The sequence below is a fragment of the Malaclemys terrapin genome, chromosome 2 (assembly GCF_027887155.1).
Source record: "Malaclemys terrapin pileata isolate rMalTer1 chromosome 2, rMalTer1.hap1, whole genome shotgun sequence".
Taxonomy (NCBI): Eukaryota; Metazoa; Chordata; order Testudines; family Emydidae; genus Malaclemys; species Malaclemys terrapin.
In genome coordinates, this window is record NC_071506.1 from 28,993,393 (window position 1) to 29,014,864 (window position 21,472).

Below are 21,472 nucleotides of genomic sequence, written 5' to 3' on the forward strand. Positions count from 1 at the left end.
CAGTGCCAGGATTAATTGTAGAACTGTCTCAATTGTCTACATCATCTTCAGCAACACCTCAGAGTGGACAGCTGAGGTTTGCCACCTTATCTGTACTGAAGGGTCTGTTGGCACAGTTACTGTCTTCGGTACTGATGATGACTGTGGTACAATCCACATCTACAGGGTCGGTCCTGATCCTGGGTTTGGTGCCATCTTCTGTTTGGTATTGAGTGGGAGTATGATGCCCCTGACAGTCCTCAAATGTTGACTACTTTATCTACCTTGGTATCAATGCAACCAACATTTTCAGCTCACTCCACCTGGGATGTCTCCCTGGTTGTCTTTGGATACTTTTGTGGAGATTGTCAGGGTTAAGCTCAGGGGAATCCTCCCAATCTCCCTGAACTTTGAGACACCATTCTCATAGATTGTCAAGATTTCCTATGGATTGAAATTGAGAATGGTCTGTGGAGAACAGAATGTTGAAGTCCATTTTAGGAGAATGGTGTATTCTGGCTATCAATCTGTTTGCAACAAAAAACAACAGTAAGTGTCATTGATTTATCTCCTGAGCAGGCCTCGGTCCTGGCTCCTTGATGTATGTCTTGCACCTGATTTGGGGATCAGAATTTATTTATTCCTTCTCTCCAATCCCAATCATCCCTCATGTCATTCTCAAACTGAAGTTGGAACATGCCAGGCTGATTCTCATTGTACCAGAGTGGCTGAGACTGTTGGCTCTCCGATTTCTTCAGTTTATCAGTTTGACCACCCTTATCTCTTCCTCTTTATCCTGACATACTGATCCAGCACTATGGTCAGGGCAAGCAGCACCTCACAGCATGGATGCTATATGGATAGGTGAAGAGGAGGAATGATGTTTGGAAGCAGTTCAACAAGTGTTACTTAATAGTGGGAAACCTTCCATTTGACCAAATAAGTAGCCCTAGTAGATGTAATTTTCATTTTGGTCACTAGCCTGGGAAACTGAGCTAATGCTGGCCTGCATTCAGGACATCTTGAGGTACCGGTTGTACCTTCAGTCTTCTGGTCTTTCACCCATTTTGTTAAGGGTTCACTTAGCAGTGAACTCAGTGTTTCCTCTGTCCATCCAAGGCAAGTCAATTTTCTTGAACTCCATGGTAGTAACATTTCTAAGAAGAAACATTCATTTCCTTGTGGGACCATAACACTCTTAAGCTGCCTTTCTGAGGCCTCCATTCGAGCCCTTGGCAACTTGTTCTTTTGTCCCTCCTGTGCCGGAAGACAGTCTTCCTTATTGCTATAACAACAGCAAGGAGAGTAAGTGAGCTGCAGGGCGTAACAGCAGAACCCCCGCATATGCAATCTTTCAAAGATAAGGTGGCCCTACAATCATATCCAAATTTTTTGTCGAAAGTGGTTTCACCTTAATCAAATGATTTACTTACTGGTTTTCTTTCCTAAACTGGACTCAAATACAGATGAACAGTGACTTCACACATTGATTATGACATGGTGCTTAACCTAGAGAGAAATAAGACTTTTCAGGCATCACCTGGTCTTTTTGTCTCCTATATGGATCGAATGAAGGTTCAGGCTATCTCTGCAAAGATGATTTACAGGTGGATAACTTCCTGGATGAGAGCATGTGAAGTAGCTCAGACCATACCTCCATAAATATTACAGGCTCATTTGACAAGGGACCAAACAATGTTGATAGCATTCCTCAATGATGTTTCAATATTGGACATTTGCACGTCTGCTACCTGATCTTCAGTACATACTTTTACCAAGCGCTATGTAGTTACCACTGCATTTAGGTTGGATGCAGACCTTGGGAAAGCAGTACTGAAGTCATTGTTTAAATAGACTCTGAGCCCCTCCTCCTGTGAGTACTGGGTGTGAGTCACCTGAGTGGACTAAATGCTTGCAACTACTTGAAGAATGAAAAATGCTGTTCTTGTTATTGTACTCCACAAGCAATTTTCTCTCCAATTTCCATCTCAAAGAACAACAATTACAGTGCATATAGGTGACCATTTATTTCCTGGGTTTATAATGCTTGGGTTTTGGATAATTACAATAGCTGTATAAGGTATTTTACCCCAAATTACTGATATGAATTCTTGATCTTAATTAAATCTTAACATAATTTTTGTCTGGGAATTTCCAAGGTTTTTTAACTTACAAATTGCACACATGATCCATAAATGAGGAACTAAATGGAAATGTTAACAAGTGATATCTCTAATGATTTGAAGATATGAAGTATCAACTTCAAATCTATTTATTAATTTTTCATCTTTTATGGTCAGATTCACTGTCATGGTCTGGCTGTTTTACTCGACTCTAGAAAAGCCAAATCAGACAGAGTATACAGGCCACTGAAGCTGAGTTTAAAGCTGCTTTGCTTGGCAGAGCAGTGTAAAGCTCTTGTCCCGCAAATTCGCCTGCCTCTTGCACCTTCCTATATTCCTCTGCATTCCCTCACAAATTCTGTGTTCTTATTGTCCTTTATATTTCCCTGAAATGCACACCAGTTTTCCTCTTCCCTCCATTACCAACCACACTCCCCCCCCAATCAGTTTTCTCTTCTGCTACTACATTAATTCATGGATGCATGTGCACACACACTCCACTGTTTTCTGTTCCCTACAGCCCTCTCTCTGGAGTAGATTTGGTACCTTCTGAAAAGAAATACTTAGGGTCAATGGTAATTTTTTCCATTGTTTTTCATTTAAAGTTACTGTCAGCAGGGTTTGTTTTCTTCAGAAAACACATGGAGAATTGCCCTATTCAAAATGGTCATCACCTCCAAATGTTCTTAAAAGAAATGAAGCCAAACTGTCTCGGAGTGCTGGTGGCCCCTATACTCTTAGGAGGAGACACTCAATCACATTCATAGCAATGGTAGAGATATGCCCTTTTCATAATAGTCATCTAACTAAGGGCAGCGCTGGCTTCAGTTTTGTTGAGAACAATGGGAAGATGACAGCCATTTTGAAAGATGGCATTTTTCTTGTGGAATCATTTGGAGCAGAACATTATCTGACAGCTGCTGCTGAAGGAGAAATTTTCAGTTCTCTCTCTCCATATATACATAACCTTCCCCTTCCCACCAAAAAAACCCACCTTAAAATGTAACCTTTGCACAAGAGTTCAATTATTTTTAATTATATAGGAAGGTATCTGCGTTGCGGTATCTGCGTTATTTCTATTTTTTTTTAATGTAGCTTAAGCAATTGATGGGGAAGGTAAGCTGCATTTTTAATATGTAACAAAGTGGTTAAATTCCTGCTTTAAGTGCAAAACTCATCTCATCATTAAATATGGAGCTGACAGTTGTTCTCCATAATATATAACATGCATGCTGCACATAATTAAATATCTTTCATACTGCAGTTTAGAGTGCAGAAGCATAACAAAATTTTCACCTTTGGCAGTCATGTTTTTTACAAGTTCATAAAAATATGTAATAGTTTAACCTATAGGCTGGAATAATGTCTTCAGAGGCTTCTTTGTACCACCAAAACTTGGTTGTAGGCATGGGGTGTGTTAATTATGTCCTCATCTCTTCAGAATTTCCTGGACAAAGCAAAATTTTTAAATTTAATATAGGCAGGAGTGAATTTCATCCTCAGTAAGTAATTATGTTGCCCTGTGAGGGTACCACATTGGAAATGTAATACAATTATACAGTACACCGCTACCTCGATATAACCCAAATTTGAATATAACACGGTAAAGCAGTGCTCGCGGGGGGCCGGGGGCAGGGCTGCGCACACCGGTGGATCAAAGCAAGTTCAATATAACGCGGTTTCACCTATAACACTGTAAGATTTTTTGGCTCCTGAGGACAGCGTTATATCGAGGTAGAGGTGTACTATATAAAAAGTACGATAACCACATAATTGAAATGTAGGTACTTCTAACATGTCAGAAAACTGGTGCCACATAAAAAGAATTTTATTTTAATATAATATTGCATTAACCAATTTTTCAAGTTAATAACAACAAGGTAGTATCAAATAAAATGTCACTAATATGTGTAGCTATTACTTATGTGAGCTTTTGTTTTATTTTTGCTGTTTGAAAGTTATCTGTATTCACTCATAATGAAATTTCTTACTTTTTAACAGCATTTTTTTTTCTACTAGGTTATTCAGATAAATTTTGAAGAATTTGATCTGGAGATTGGCTATGACACACTGACAATTGGTGATGGAGGGGAAGTCGGTGATCCTAAAACTGTGCTGCAAGTGTAAGTCGCTGTTGATTTGATATGTTTTGCAGAATTACTGTAATATAGGGTTTTCTGGTGGTATTGAATGCTGCATAGATTGGACAAAATTATTTTCTAGTGTAACCTGAGAGATGAATAACACCAACAGAAAAATAATCGTATGGAGCTCATCAAATTATTCAAGACTGACATATAGGATAAGGTATTTTAGTTCATATTTACCATTCTAGTTTCAAAACAAGATGGGCATGAGAGCTAAAACAGAATAATGTAGCCCATTTCTTCAGGCAGACTGATTCTGTTTTGCTAAAAATAAGCCTATAAATGCAGTTTTCCCAGGGTTACTATGTTCTTCTGCAAGGGCTGGGTAGTCAGATTAAGAATGTGATATGGAGGAAAAGGAATGGACAGAGAAATGTACTGCTTAAGTAATTGTCTTCTTTAGTAAGCCCCATCTTGACAGCAAATGAACCATAGGAACCTTTATAGCTCACTGACTATGACAGGTAAGCCCTGAACACAGGCTAGATCATCTTCTGTAATTTCCTGTTAAATATTGCTGTTACCTAAACCATCTAATATTATGATTTTGTCAGTCCTGCGTACCTAATGCAGGTAACTTACTGAGTGTTTATCTTTGGGTTTTAGATTGCCACCCATCACCACAGTATCTATGAGCCTAAATCTATTTTATAATAATCAGTTTGTTAGGTCCTGGATTCAGATTTGTTTGGCTTAACCTGCTGGTGTTTGGCTCGCTTGCGGTGATCAGTCCCAAGAAGCCAAGTTCATAAAAATATATTTAATTAATGAAGATATCCCATCTCCTAGAACTGGAAGGGACCTTGAAAGGTCATCGAGTCCAGCCCCCTGCCTTCACTAGCAGGACCAAGTACTGATTTTGCCCCAGATCCCCAAGTGGCCCCCTCAAGGATTGAGCTCACAACCCTGGGTTTAGCAGGCCAATGCTCAAACCACTGAGCTATCCCTCCCCATCAAATATCAAATATAAAATGATTATTCTGACCTTCATTTCCATATATTTTGAAAAGGGCAGAACAGTGTAACTTGACATTAGATGTCTTTTGTTAACTTGTGTTGTATTGTTTTTTTTTTCCTCTAATCTTTTTCAATTGTAATAATCTGGAGCAAAAGTAGCTATAAATTGTGTGTGATTTGTTTTCACGAGGTCCATTTGTATGCATTTAATTTAGTATTCCATATTTGCTTCATTTTTCTTTAAAAATAAATAAAGATAATATTTTGTTGCTCAGAGAAGATCATATGAGTAGATCATAAGTGAAACTTTTTGGCCAGTACTTTTTTTTCTGTGAACAACACAAATACACAATATTGAAACATTTCAAAAAATTGTTGTGGGAAAAAAACATTGATATTTTCAAAATCAAACCTTTTAGATTTTTCACTTTGAAACTACTTTTTAGTTCAAAATTTCCCTTTAATTTATTTTATAAATTCAGAAACATTTGAAAATGATCAAAATTGAAATGTTTTGATTTTGAGATAAAATATTTCATTTGACCCGAAAAAAATAAATAAATTATTTTCCAAATTAAAGATTAACCAAAAATCTGTTATTTTCCCAACTTTATTTATAAGAGATTGGTCTTTTGCAAATAGCTGCATAAATAATGTGTAAATGGGGAGAAGAGTTAATATGTTTTTTAACAAATATCTTCTTAATAATCACTTCTGAACAGAGGCCTTATGTGCCGACTTTCATTCAGATTATTTTTCAAAACTGAGTTTTAAACTCTGAATATAAGAGTTCATATAATGAAAGTGCTGGGAAAAACAAAACGGTAGCTTCTCAAGTGAGTATAATATATCTGTATAAAATGAATCAAACATAAAAATTCGATCCTGGACAAAAATAGACATAATTGTTCAAACAAAATAAATCATCAGTTAAAAATGGAAAAGACCTTATAGGGACATCTAGTCCACCCCCTGCCGATGCAAGTTTATTCCCTACAATAAATTTTCTAGTCATTTGTTTTAAAGTGTTTTTAAATGTCCTGAGCAATAAGGCTTCTATCACATCCCTTAGGAGTCTATAGCAAAGCTTACTAGATCATAGTGCACAATGTCAGGAGGATCTTTTTGATATTCACCGTATTTTCCCCTTTCTTAAGTTCATCTAATTACTCCTAATTATACAGCCTTGAACCTTGCTCTATCTCCTTGGCATTTATACCCTTCAAGTGTCTACAGACTTTCATCATGACTCTCCCTTAGCAATATTACTCTTTTCATCATAAGATAAACCCTAACTATTCTTTGTGGCTCTTTTCTGTACTCCTACCTTTTTGTCAATATCTGGGATATTACTGTGTGGCAAGATGGTGCACTGTAGATTCACAACCTGGCTTGATGCACAGTAACTTACCCTGTAGACTTAAATCAGCACAAAAACTGTGTATATGTAACCCACACACCTCCTGGGTGTGGTGTTCTGTCCCATCTAGTGGCACTGAGACCACTTAGGGTACGTCTACACTTACCGGAGGGTCCAGCGGCAGGCAATCAATGTTCTGGGATCGATTTATCGCGTCTGGTTTAGACACGATAAATCGATCCCGGATCGATCCCGGAAGTGCTCGCCGTCGACGCCGGTACTCCAGCTCGGTGAGAGGAGTACGCGGCATCGACGGGGGAACCTCCCTGCCACGTCTGGACCCGCGGTAAGTTCGGACTAAGGTACTTCGAATTCAGCTACGTTATTAACGTAGCTGAATTTGCGTACCTTAGTCCGAAGTGGGGGGGTTAGTGGGGACCAGGCCTTAGAGAGAGAGAGATAATGTGTCTGCTCAACAGCGTTAAGGTAACAGCCAGTTCGCTTTTAGCTCATGCTGTAGAGGCTCATGCACTAAGCTCTAGAGGTTCCCGGTTCGATCCTGCCCGCTGATGACCAAGTTCTGTCGGCGTTACAAGTGAGGGTTCATCCAGGATTTCAACTGGGAAGTCTCTGAAGCTTGGGATGTGCTTCCTCAGCTAGGGGAAGTATGTAACTTGCACACCTTCTGGGTGTGGTGTTCTTTCCTATCTGGAGACAGAGAGAGAAAGAGACTGTTCTATAGTTAGTCAGTTGGCTTTTAGCTCATGCAGTCGAGGCTTATGCACTAAGCTACAGAGGTCCCAGGTTCAATCCCGCCCTCCAACAACCGGGGTCTTTTGGTGTTACATGTAGAGAAGACCTCAATATTTCAAATGCAATCACATTTGTATAGCAATATATATCTTCAAAGGACTATATATACATCATTATTCACATTATATTGAAAAGTTAGAAAGTAAGATTATTATCCCCATTTTTATACAGGGAAAGTGAGACACAGATGTTAAATGACATTCCCAAGAGCACACAGCAGTCACAGGTAGAGACAGAATTAGAACTCACATGCTCCTACTTCCCTGGACCACACTGCCTCATCTGAGGGGAGAGCATTTATTAAGCACTAATTCTTCAGGTTCTAATACCACTTAAATGAAGTGTTGGTATTATTATCTTTGGCACTTAAATTACTGTAACACATTCAGATACAGTGCAGCAATATTTTACATTTTGACAAATGTAGTGAACCATTCTGTACTGGTTTGGTTTCATTAAAGGTGTTAATATTTTACAAGAATGTAAGGCATATTTTGAAGAATGATGAAATTACAGTATTGAAGCTGTCAAGAATATGAATGAACTCTGTATCATTTTCTCTTATCAATGCATTACTCAAATTGTCATGATATTCTATTAAGTAAGGATTAACATAAAATGTAACAGGGAAGTTGTGATCAGTAGAGAGCTGAGCAAATAAATTGCAACATATATTTTCAGTTCAGAGGATGCTGATGACCAGAACATGATTTCCTCAAATTATTTTGAAGGTTCTATGTTTTTTTTCAAAATCATACTTGAATTTTTAGATGTTAGTTTGTTGTGACTGGTCACATCTGACACATAGGTATTGTTTCTTTTCCCCAAGTGTCTGAGTATCAATTGTTTTGTAATAAAGCTTGTGGCACTCACTAGGTATAAAACCTCTCAGGAAGAATTAACAATGTAATTCAAGGCAGTAGATAATTAGGGAATGTTAGAAAATTGTAAATCTTTTCCTGTCTGGGCCATATAGAAAAAAATAGGCTACTGTGCAACTTAGAGGCTGGGGTGGAATCCACAAAAGAACTTAGGCGGCTGTGTCCCTGTTTTGACTCCACTGTGATTCACTACACTGTTGCTGAACCATGTAGACATCTATCCTCAGCACCTGTTTTTCAGGGTAAAAATGTCCTAGGCACCTAAGTTTCTGCCTCTGGGCATGTGCACTGCTGCCTCCCTTTAGGCATCTGGACACACATCTCCCACCTAAGCCTCAAAAAGAACAGTAGTACTTGTGGCACCTTAGAGACTAACAAATTTATTAGAGCATAAGCTTTCGTGGACTACAGCCCACTTCTTCGGATGCATATAGAGTGGAACATATATTGAGGAGATATATATACACACAAACAGAGAGCATGAACAGGTGGGAGTTGTCCTACCAACTCTGAGAGGCCAATTAAGTAAGAGAAAAAAACTTTTGAAGTGATAATCAAGATAGCCCAGTACAGACAGTTTGATAAGAAGTGTGAGAATACTTACAAGGGGAGATAGATTCAATGTTTGTAATGGCTCAGCCATTCCCAGTCCTTATTCAATCCTGAGTTGATTGTATCTAGTTTGCATATCAATTCCAGCTCAGCAGTCTCTCGGAGTCTGTTTTTGAAGTTTTTCTGTTGTAAGATAGCCACCCGCAGGTCTGTCATTGAATGGCCAGACAGGTTAAAGTGTTCTTCCACTGGTTTTTGAGTATTATGATTCCTGATGTCAGATTTGTGTCCATTAATTCTTTTGCGTAGAGACTGTCCGGTTTGGCCAATGTACATGGCAGAGGGGCATTGCTGGCACATGATGGCATATATCACATTGGTAGATGTGCAGGTGAACGAGCCCCTGATGGTATGGCTGATGTGATTAGGTCCTATGATGATGTCACTTGAATAGAAGCCTCAAAGTGATTCATGAAACAGGGGAAGACAGGCATTTGGCCACCTAAGTCATGTGCAGGGGTCCACCCCACAGGTATGCTCATTCAAAATCCAGAAGGATGAGAAGGTGATGGTACCCACCTTATAATTTTTAACCACACTCCCCTGGAATGGGAGAGACCCAGGTTTAATTTCCCCATCTCTGCTAGAGTGTGAGAAAAAATTTGAAGAAGTGTCTCCACCTCTCAGGAGAGTAATGACAGAGCTAGGGGTTAGTCCAAAGTGGGGCTCCCTCGGTCTCTCCTGTTGAAGCTTTTCTGCTGTAAATAAATAGTGATTGGAGCAGAGGGACAGGACCCTGGGTCATTCTCTCTCTCTCTCACCCAATTCAATCATTTTTCTTCCAGCAGATTTTCATATAATACGGTGAGAATGCAAAGTCCTACCCACGAACGTTGTCATCAAATCCTTGTTAGACGTGTTTACCTGCCACTTTACCAAGGCTAATTAGGAAGATTATCAGTGTCTGAACCCACTAATTATACCAGGCACTGCTAGACACTTATTACCCAAAGCACCTGGGGCCCACATCATCAACTTGAGTAAATTGTGTAGTTTAATTGAAGTCAATGGGGGCTATAATTACAAGAGGTGAGGATCTAGCTCCTAATTTGCAAAGTGCCATTCAGGAAAGTGCTAGGGGTGAACAAAATGAATTGTCGGTGTTTTAATTTTACAGAAGTGGGGTAAACCTTGTGAAAGTTTAGGGTCATTTCCCCCATGAAAGTGCTAGGGTATTTTGTGCACAATGGCAATTTCCAACAATGTGGAAAAATGAATTTATTAAACAGAAATTGTACTCATTTCCATGGCCCTATGTTATAAAAATGTTTTCCATTGAGACCAAAATTAAATGTAGGTCTGGAAATTCTCAATGGCTGTTGCCAAAATCTAGAATCAGCCAGCTACCAGAGACAATTACCAAAATCTAGAGGTGGCCAGTCCACCAATGCTTGTTCTAGTGGAGAGACATCCTGTTATTAACTTGGCAGTTTATGAAATTGCCAGTCATGGCAAGATATATTCTTTTTGTAGCAGGAATAAGCATTTATTACATTAATTATTTAATTTCTGCCACGCAGTTATTTGTTCAGTGCTGGCAATAGTCTGTATAGTAGCTCCATCTGTCAACACAGATGTGGGAAACTGACGTGGATTTCTCACAAAAAAGAGTATTTGAACAGAAGCAGGCTAAGATGATCAGGGAAGAGTTCTAAGATTAGCTATAGTATGTATTTTAATTAATCCATTTTGAAGCTCCAGCACAGCTTCAACGATTGACTTGAATTGGAAAATAATTTTTGAATGCCCTTTTTAGGAGATAAACAATTCCTAGACATTGTCTTTCTAATGATCCTGGCTTCATGTTCAAGAAAGGAAACTGAGCTAAGTTAGTTGCAACCCATCTGTTCTCATAGACAGGCCCCTGCCAACTTGGAAAAAAAGAGTTGTTCAGTACACATTCTGTTTTAAAAAAAGGACACATAAAAAAAAAGTGGTGTCTACTATTCTGCCAGATACAGTTTTCATTAGGGCTATATTCACAAAGGGATTTAGGTACCTAACTGCCTCTTTAGGTGCCTACATCCAAAATGTAGATCTTCAAAACCTCTGCTTACCTGTTTCCTAATCCTGTAGGCACCTAAAGTCCCTAGGCATCCAAGTTTCTGCCACTAAAGTCCCTTACACACCTAAAACTCTGCCACTGGACAGCTGCCTGTCCTAATGCCTCGGTGCCTAGCTCATGTCTAAGTCCATGCAGGATCATCAAACGAGGTATCCTGCCCCCCGCATAGTCTTGCCTGTGGGGCTCAATCTGGTAGGCAGTCTCAGAGGTTGCCTAACAGATCAGGCCCTGAACAAAACTCTGCTGCTGGTGGTGCCCTTATAACTTCTGGGTCAGTGGTTAGAGTTCTTACCCAGGATGTAGGAGACCAGGGTGCAAATCCCCCCTTTACCTGATTTGGAGTAGGGATTTGAACACAAATCCTCCCACTCCCAAGTGAATAACCTAACCACTGAGATATGGAATCACTCTTTTTGCTTTTTCTTTCACCCAATGGCTAGTTAACCATTGGAACAAATTAATAAGGGTTGTTGTCAATTCTCTACCGCTGGCAATTTTAAAATCGATATTGGATGGTTTTTTTTCTGAAAATTATACTCTAGTGAGTTCAAACATAAATTAATTATTTTTTCTTATTGTCTCTTATTGAGAATAATATGAAACAGTTTAACTTAAAATGCCCTAAATAAACTGTTTCCCATTTTAAAAGAGAGAGTTACTTCAGGTTTTGTTCCTACTCAGGAGAGATTGTATGGTCTAGTGGTTGAAGCAGTGGACTGGAAGTGAAGGATAGGGAACCACTTACATGAGTAATTTCTCACTAACATGAGTAAGGGTTCTGCAGTCAGGCCCTTAATCTTTTTTCTATGTTTCAGTTATTTTTTTTCTTTTCCTATGTTATTGCTGCCATGATAGGTTATGATGAGAACAAGAAGATTATCCTGGTGGGATAATAAGCATGACTTGAACATTGGTGTAGAAGGGTACAGCTTGCTCAGGAAGGATAGACAGGGGAAAAAGGGAGGAGGTGTTGCCTTATATATTAAAAACGTATACACTCAGACTGAGGTTGAGTTGGAAATAGGAGACAGACTTCTTGAAAGTCTCTGGGTAAGGATAAAAGGGATAAAAAACAAGGGTGATGTCATGCTAGGGTCTACTACACTCCACCAAACCAGGAAGAAAAGGTGGATGAGTCTTTTTAAACAATTAACAAAATCATCCAAAGCACAGGACTTGGTGGTGATGGGGGACTTCACCTATCCAGACATCTTTTGGGAAAATAACAGATCAGGGCACAAATTATCCCATAAGTTCTTAAAGTGTATTGGAGACATTTTTTTTTTTAGTTCAGAAGTTGGAGAAAGCTACAAGGGGAGATGCTGTTCTAGATTTGATTTTGACAAATAGGGAAGAACTGGCTGAGATTTTGAAAGTGGAAGGTAGCTTGTGTGAAAGTTATTATGAAATGATAGGGTTCATGATTCTAAGGAATGGTAGCAAAATAAAGACAATGGATTTCAAGAAGGCAGACTTTAGCAAACTCAGGGAGTTTGTTAGTAAGTAAGCAAGTCTAAAGGGGAAAAACAATAGAAGACAGTTAGCAATTTTTCAAAGAGACATTATTTAGGGCACAAGAGCAAACTATCCCACTGCATAGGAAAGATAGGAAGTATGGCAAAAGACCACACTAGCTTAACCAGGAGTTCTTCAATGATCTAAAAATCAAAAGAGTCCTACAAAAAGTGGAAACTAGGTTAAATTACAAAGTATGAATATAAACAAATAACACAAGTATGTAGGGACAAAATTAGAAAGGCCAAGGCAAAAAACAAGATCAAACTAGCTAGAGACATAAAGGGTAACAAGAAAACATTCTACAAATACATTAGAAGCAAGAAGAAGACCAACGACAGGGTAGGTTCATTACTCAAAGGGGGCGGGGGGAAATAACAGAAGTGCAAATGGCAGAGGTGCTTAATGACTTCTTTGTTTTGGTTTTCACCAAGAAGGTGGTGGTGATTGGATGTCTAACATAGTGAACGCCAGTGAAAATGAGGTAGGGTCAGAAGAGGCTAAAATAGGGAAAGAAAAAGTTAAAAATTACTTGGACAAATTAGATGTCTTCAAGTCACCAGGGCCTGATGAAATGCATCCTAGAATACTCAGGGAGATATCTGAGTCATTAGCAATTATCTTTGAAAAGTCATGGAAGATTGGAGAGATTCCAGAAGACTGGAAAAGGGAAAATATAGTGCCAATCTATAAAAAGGGAAATAAGGACAACTCAGGGAATTACAGAACAGTCAGCTTAACGTCTGTACCCAGAAAGATAATGGAGCAAATAATTAAGCAATCAATTTGCAAACAACTAGAAGATAATAAGGTGATAAGTAACAGTCAGAAAGGATTTGTCAAAAAACAGTCATGTCAAACTAACCTGATAGCTTTCTTTAACAGGGTAACAAGCTTTCTGGATGGGGGAAAGAAGTAGATGTGATATATCTTGACTTTAATAAAGCTTTTGATACTGTCTCGCATGACCTACTCATAAACAAACTAGGGAAATACAACCTAGATGGAGCTACTACAAGGTGGGTGCAAAACTGGTTGGAAAACCATTCCCAGAGTGTAGTTATCAGTGGTTCACAATCATGCTGGAAGGGCACAATGACTGGGGTCCCTCAGGGATCAGTTCTGGGTCCGGTTCTGTTCAATATCAAGGATTAAGCAATGATTTAGATAATTGCATACAGAGTACACTTATAATGTTTGCGGATGATACCAAGCTGGGAGGGGTTGCAAGTGCTTTGGAGGATAGGATTAAAATTCAAAATGATCTGGACAAACTGGAGAAATGGTCTGAAGTAAATAGGATGAAATTCAATAAGGAGAAATGTAAAGTACGCCTCTTAGAAAGGAACAATCAGATGCACACATACAAAATGGGAAATGACTTTCTAGGAAGGAGTACTGCAGAAAAGGAGCTGGGGGTCAGAGCGGACCACAAGCTAAATATGAGTCAACAGTGTAATGCCGTTGAAAAAAAAGCGAACATCCTTCTGGGATGTATTAGCAGCAGTGTTGTAAGTAAGACATAAGAAGTAATTCTTCCGCTCTACTCTGCGCTGATTAAGACTCACATGGAGTATTATGTCTAGTTTTGGGTGCAACATTTCAGGAAGGATGTGGACAAATTGGAGAAAGTCCAGAGAAGAGCAACAAAAATTATTAAAGGTCTAGAAACCATGACCTATGAGGGAAGATTGAAAAAAAATTGGGTTTGTTTAATCTGGAAAAGAGAAGACTGAGAGAGGACATGATAACAGTTTTCAAGTATGTAAAAGGTTGTTACAAGGAGGAGGAAGAATTTTTTTTTCTTAACCTCTGAGGATAGGACAAGAAGCAATGGGCTTAAATTGCAGCAAGGGCGGTGTAGTTTGAACATTAGGAAAAAATTCCTAACTGTCAGGGTGGTTAAGCACTGGAATAAATTGCCTAAGGAGGTTGTGGAATCTCCATCTGTGACAGGTTTGGTCACAGAGATCCCCTTGGGACTGTTACCTGATGTGCTGAAATTATCTCTGAGCCCATTTTTCCTGCCAGCTTGGGACTCCAGAACCCTGTCTTGTTGAGCCAGACATGCTAGTCTGGTCCAATACAGACCCAGGGTTTGGGCCACGCTCCCAAAGCTGCAAACTTTAACTAAAAACAGCTCAGCAGGTTACCCGTCTCCAGCACCCAGACACCCAGCTCCCAATGGGATCCAAACCCCAAATAAATCCATTTTACTCTGTATAAAGCTTATACAGGGTAAATTTGTAAATTGTTTGCCTCTCTGATAGAGAGATATGTACAGCTGTTTACTCACCCAGATATTAATCACTTACTCTTGGTTTATTAATAAAGAAAAGTGATTTTATTAAGCATAAAAAGTAGGATTAACTGGGTTCAAGTAATAACAGCCAGAACAAAGTAAATCACAAAGCAAAAGAAAACAAAACAAGCAAGTCTGAGCCTAATACATTAAGAAACTGATTACAGGTAATATCTCACCCTCAAAGATTTTCCAATAAGCTTCTTTCACAGACTAGACTCCGTCCTAGTCTGGACCCAATCCTTTCCCCTGGTACAGTCTTTGTTAGATCCAGCAAACATCTCAGGTAGTAAGCAGGGGTTTTCTCATGACTGGCCACCCCATTTGTCCCGCTCAACCCCCTTTTAAATCTTTGGCACAAGGCGGGAATCTTTTGTCTGTGCTTGTCCCCACCTCTGCCTCATCAATGGAAAAGTACAAGGATTAAGATGGATTCCAGTCTCATGCGACATGGTCACATGTCACTGTAAGTCCCCTAGTCTCCATTCATCGTGGGTTGGCCCACACGTACACAGGAAGGTTTGCAGGTAAATAAACCATTTGCAACCAATTGTCCTAGTCAATGGGTGCCATCAAGATTCTAAACCACCATTAATGGCCCACACTTTGCATAATTACAATATGTCCTCAGACATATAAATGTAAATGATTTATACTTCATATTTGTAGCTTCAGATACAAGAATGTTACATGCTTACAAATAGGAGGCATATATTCAGTAGGTTATAACCTTTGTTATGAGACCTTTTGCATAAAGCATATTCCAGTTACATCATATTCACACTCATAAGCATATTTCCATAAAACATATGAAGTTCAATGTCACACCATCATTGGAGATTTTTAAGAGCAGGTTAGACAATCATCTGTCAGGAATGGTCTAGATAATACTTAGTCCTGCTGAGTGCAGGAGACTGGACTAGATGACCTCTCGAGGAGCCTTCCAGTTTTATGATTCTATGATTACAAAGCAGTAACATTCTGTGATTAAAAAAAGAAAGATTTGTTTTAAAAAAATGAATAGATTCTATCTTTTTCCTCTATCAAATCTAAGTGTCAATGGCACAGATGAAACAAAATTAATCTGATTTTATTTTTTACTGTTGCAAACCAAAAACAGTTAACTGATTAAGAACTATTAATTTTCTCATAATCATTTTTATGTACCTGAATATTGTGGTTCTCAGAGGGCTGTAATTAAGGCTTCCTTACCTGGATTTTATATCTGTGACAAACTCATATTTAATTCCAGATGATTTTCTCATTAAATATTATTTTTGTTTGTTTTTCTTCTAGATTAACGGGAAGTTTTGTACCAGATTTAATTGTGAGCATGAACAGTCAGATGTGGTTACACCTTCAAACGGATGAAAGTGTGGGCTCAATTGGCTTCAAGGTGAACTACAAAGGTAACAATAAGCTACTGTGGACATGCTTAGCAGTACATAAATATAAGCAAATATTAGATAAGGTTTATTTTTCATGCTAGGAAATGCTTTCCATTCTCTATTCAGTAATACTGGAAGCATCCAAATGTCTTAGGCCCTGATTGTGCATGGAGCTCTGTATAGCAGATCTATAAATGTCTGATTGTGTCCTTAGAAGGACTGAGTCCTCAGAATACAATTGAAAAGTAGGTTTGTTATTATTTATTGTATGTTCTATATTGTAGAAAAGTCGAAATAGAATACTTCTGTGATTATTTAAATCCAGGCACTTGATACAAGCAAATATATTTCCACTTGAGAAATTAGCTCATTCCATAATGTATGTGATATGTCTAGGTGTAATTTGATTTAATTTGATTTATATTAAATAAATGTAAAGATGAGTTTCTAAACTCTTCTGTGCCTGACCCCCAGGCCTATCACAACAATCTGAACAGATGCCCAAGTCTGGAATAATATGGGTTGAGATTGAGGTATATCAGTCAGTTGTGTAAAAAAACTTAACTAACAAGGTTCTTGAGCTGGTTTGGCATGAGGAGGATATGTGGTATATAAGATGAAAATGCTGTTGCTGTTGTGAGGATGTATCAGTAGCTATGTGGTCGTCTTCTTATCGGATGCAGAGCTTGCCAAGCCAATGTACGGTAGCAAAGTGTGGATCCCTCAGACAACCATCAAGTCAGGTTAGAGGGCAGTTGTCAGTGACGCATGACTTTGTCTGTTTTGGCCACAACAACATGTGTGATCCTCTTGTTCACCCTAGGTGATCTATGTGGCATAAGCATCAGTTTCACCCAAAAGTTTAATAGTAAAGAGAAAAAATAAAGACAATTATTGTTTTATTTTCTTACAGAGGTAATGGTATACGGATATATCACCATAGCCCCATGGTACTTGACACAGATTTTAAAATGACATTGTCCCTGCCCTGCAGAGCCTAGTAGCTAAATTAGAGCAACAGAAAATGTGGTGAGAGCAAATAAAGAAAGGTGGAAAGAAAGGGCAAGGGTCAAAGCTAATAATCATGTGAGTCATATAGTGTCTTTTCCACATTGATATTTTAAAATAAAGATCTAGGTCAGGGAGAGGAATGGAGAAGTGAGCACAAAGGAGTTTGTCAGTGCTGGATGGCAATCTGAAAATAAATAGGTGTTAAACAGGGATTTGAAGGAGGAGGTGAGGATGCTTGGTGTACCAGTAGAATGATGTCATCTCAGGTGTAAGAAGAAGGCAGTGTGGAGACAGTGTGACAGTGAGCTTGTGAGGAGAAGCAATAGGGAGTAACTAGACCAAAAGAGTGAACAGAGCCCAGAGAGCAAAGTGGGGAGGGACAGGAGATGAGATATAGCCAGGGTCAGAGGTATGGCAAGCCTTACAAATAAGGGCAGGTATTAGCTTAATGCAGGAGAACACTGGGACCAAGAAAGGAGATTTGAGGATAGGGTCAGAGCAGTGGGAGAAGGTTATTTAGTTGCAGAACGTTGCATATATTGAAAAGAGTTGCTGTGAGTGTCACAAATGCTGGAAACGTGGAGGTTTCTGTACTTTGGGTGAAGGAAAACAAAGAAAACAGTAGTTTTGCCAATGGGGATGTATTTGGGGAAATATTTAAGAAGTATGCACAAAAAGTAAGTAGATTTGGAGAGAATCTGGATCTGAGGAGGAAGTAAAAAAAGTAAAATAAAATTCTAATACTGCAAGCTTGATAGGTTGGAGCTGTAATGATGGAGCAATTGAGGAGATGAGAGGGTTTAGGAGAAAAGATTAGAAGTTCATTTTTTGCCATTTAAATTTAAGGTATCTATAGAACATATGTAGGAGGTATCAATGTGATAAGAAGAGATGTGGACCTGGGCATATGGAGGTATGTCAGAAGTGGAGGAGCAGATTTAAAGGATAAAATAAGATTATGCTTCTGTCTAATTGCAGTGTATTCATTAATGATACTAGAACAATATGAACTTGCATTTTACTTCAAAAAGAGTTGAGAGTGAAGCAATACCTGAAGGCTTGGAGGATTAAGCCTCCTTGGGGAACCCAATACAGATGGTACCCACTATTCTACCCTTGAATCATTCCTCCTTCTCCCCATCACAAAGACTACTCATCTGGTGCTCTCTTTCCCCTAACAAGTCTGGTCCATCATTTAACCTTTCTGTCGGTTGGAGGAAACATGAGCTGCCACACACTGTACCCTCTATACACATATGTTAATTTCTCCTGGGCCTATCTGACTCCTTCCAGTGCTTCCCTCTGGTCCTTGGTGTTGATGGGTGGTTGGTATACTAAAGGGGTCTTCTGAAGTCCACTCAGTATGGATTGCCACTTCCTTCCATCCTAAAGAATATTCTGGGTAAGTTAAACAACTCAGTTATATAGCATAAGTGGGAACAAATCCACACATCCTTGCTATCTATCTCTACTGAGCTAGGGCTGAGAAAAGTTCTTCAATCTTTAGCATGGTAGTTAGGGAAACCCAAGGCTGCCACATTCTAGGGAACCTTGGCAAATCTTCTGCTAGAGCTTACCAACTAAGAGTTCTGACTGTCTCTGTGAGCTCAGTGCAGCTGCTAAGCAGGAAGAACAAAGATTCTTCTCTGTTCCTTCTTGACAGTTTTTTGGCAGGGTGAGCAGGGAGTGGGGTGGATCTGGAAGGCATCATGCCCTCTGCCTGTACGAGGCACTCTAAGTATTGAGATAAGGGAAACAGCCCACACCCTAGGAGGAATGAGCTGCATGAGGATATTGATGTATAATATTTCTAATAAATCCATCACCATGATATTTAGGGACCATACTCAAAACCAAGACTAGCATAATTTTAGCTCATAAAGGACCATACTGACTCTCCAAGTACAGGGTCCCCCTTAAGACAGCTAATGTAAGAAGGAAGTCCAGTCTTAATTACGTTAAAAGCAAGCAGCTGCTGAGAGGAGAAGGTGGACAGGATTATGAAGCATGCAGAGCAGACAAATACACACCAAAACCCAAGTTCATATTCACCATATTTCAGAGGCAGAGGGTGCAGTTTGTGAATACAGCAAACCTTGAACAGTAGGTAAATTTGAAAGAGAATTTGAGGTTTGATTTAGAGATTTTGCACAGCTTAAATACCTTCTTCCATTATTTACATGATTCCCTTTTAGAGGGTAGGTCATTTGTGGACAGTGTCTTATTATACACATGACATTTTATTCATGTTGTACATTTATTCTGTCACAGAAATAGTAGTTCTTCAATAACTAAACTAATGTTATGTGTGTAGATAGAAAGGAGAGCACAAAGATGACCAGTTATAGTCTCATCTCCATTTTGTTCTTCTATGTGTGTATTTGCATACCTATTTAAATAATCTACCTAAACTTTTATTTTTTCCATAAATGGTATACTTTATACTGCCTCATCACCATGATGCAATTTGAATACCTCCATGGTATCTGAGTGCCTATGTGTTTGAAAAGTAGTTCTGTTCAGCTGGAAGTTGGAGCTAGATTCTTCTTCAAGTGTCCTCTGCAAATTCCCACTTTTGGAATATGTGCCAGCTGGTGCCATTGAATTGTGCAGACTTCTGTTAGCAGTGCCTGTTAGAGTGCTCATATGCCTCCTCTCCCTCCTCGCCTCAGTGTTTGAGCCCATCAGTTCCTTCCAGCTGCTGATCATGGATGGATGTGAGCCTTCTTCAGATTCCATGCGAGTCCTTGGTTATATTGCCTCAAAATCCCAAGACCCCTGTCACCTCTGACACTACTGCAGATCCCTACCTCAGTGGTACCCAATTATTTCCTTGTCAGATCTGAGCTTGGACCCTCATTCAGAGGAAGAGTTGGATCCAACCATTTATCCAGATCCTTAACTTTCTAAGGAGCATTCTTCTGAGATGGAGTATTGTAAATGCATACATTCTCCTAACTGTGATATTGTACTGGATTGGACAAGCTGGAAGGACTGGGAAGTGCATTTCTGGATGCCTTGGCCATTCTGCCCAAATCCAGAGTTTCCATCTCAACCTGTTTCAAGAGCTAGCACATTGCATCTGCACTGAGGCAGGAATATTTTTGCAGATCCAGGACGCTCAGTCTAAGACACTTGGATCTGGGACACTCAGATCCCACTCTAATGGATCCCATATCAAGGCCCCTTATGGTTATCCAAGACATCTTATATGATGAGGAAGAGAAATGTGTTGCAACTCCACAAATCAAGATTTTGCAACAGCACCATGAACTCATGGGCATCTCCGCTCCAGATGAAAATATAGGAGTAGCCTCAGCTCCCTCAACTTCTGAGGATGGTATTCAATTCCACAAGTTAGTCAGCAGAATGATTTCTACTTTAAAATTGGCTTTTGTTTTACTGGAGGGGATTCCTCATCCTGGTTTTTACATCCTTGGAAATACCTCTAGAATCAAAGTTGCTCTCCCCATTCTGGAGGGTCTTTGGCAGCCAGCAAAATCAATATGGAATATTCCATCTTTCTGCCAACCAATTGCTAAGAAAGCAGATAAACTTTATCAGATCCTGTGTGATGGGTTTTCTTGTTTTCACATGCATCCTGCCCCTAATTCTCAGATAGTGACTGCAACAATCAAAAATGGGGTATTTATATTCTACTCCCAGTGACAGAGAGGAAAAACATTAGATTATTTAGGAAGAAAATTATTTTCTTCATCCTTAGATATCTTTTTATTATCTTCCTCAATAAAGGCAGACAGCAATACCAGAATCAGCACTACTTAAATGCTTCTTAACAATATAAAAGGCATCCCTTGAAATCCAATATGAGACAAAAGTATTTATCTTCACTTCTTCTTTAAGTGCAGTTAGACCTCACTGAGGAAGCAATAGATGTGGTATATCTTGACTTTAGTAAGGCTTTTGATACTGTCTCACATGAAAGATGGGGAAAAATGGTTTGTTTAGTCAGGAAAAGAGAAGACTGAGGATGGGAGCATGATAACAGTTTTCAAGTACATAAAAGGTTGTTACAAGGAGTAGGGTGAAAAATTGTTCTCCTTAACCTCTGAGGATAGGACAAGAAGCAATGGGCTTAAATGGCAGTAAAAGAGGGTTAGGTTGGACATTAGGAAAACATTTCTAATTGTCACAGTTAAGCACTGGAATAAATTGCCTAGGGAGATTGTGAAATATCTGTCATTGGAAGATTTTAAGAACAAGGTAGAAAACTCCTGTCAGGAATAGTCTAGTTATTACATAGTCCTGCTTTGAGTGCAGGGGACTGGACTAGATGACCTATTGAGGTCCCTTAAAGT

The 21,472-nt window shown here is 39.1% G+C and overlaps 1 protein-coding gene across 4 annotated transcripts in view; it reads left to right on the forward strand.

Moving 5' to 3' along the window:
* The window catches only part of CSMD3 (CUB and Sushi multiple domains 3), a 1,152,075-nt gene that overhangs the window by 550,038 nt on the left and 580,565 nt on the right, over nt 1-21,472 (forward strand). For all 4 annotated transcript variants that reach the window (XM_054020295.1, XM_054020294.1, XM_054020296.1 and 1 more), the window contains 2 exons: nt 4,122-4,225; nt 16,051-16,163. In XM_054020295.1, the coding sequence (XP_053876270.1) occupies nt 4,122-4,225; nt 16,051-16,163 (217 nt within the window). The remainder of the gene's footprint in view (nt 1-4,121; nt 4,226-16,050; nt 16,164-21,472) is intronic.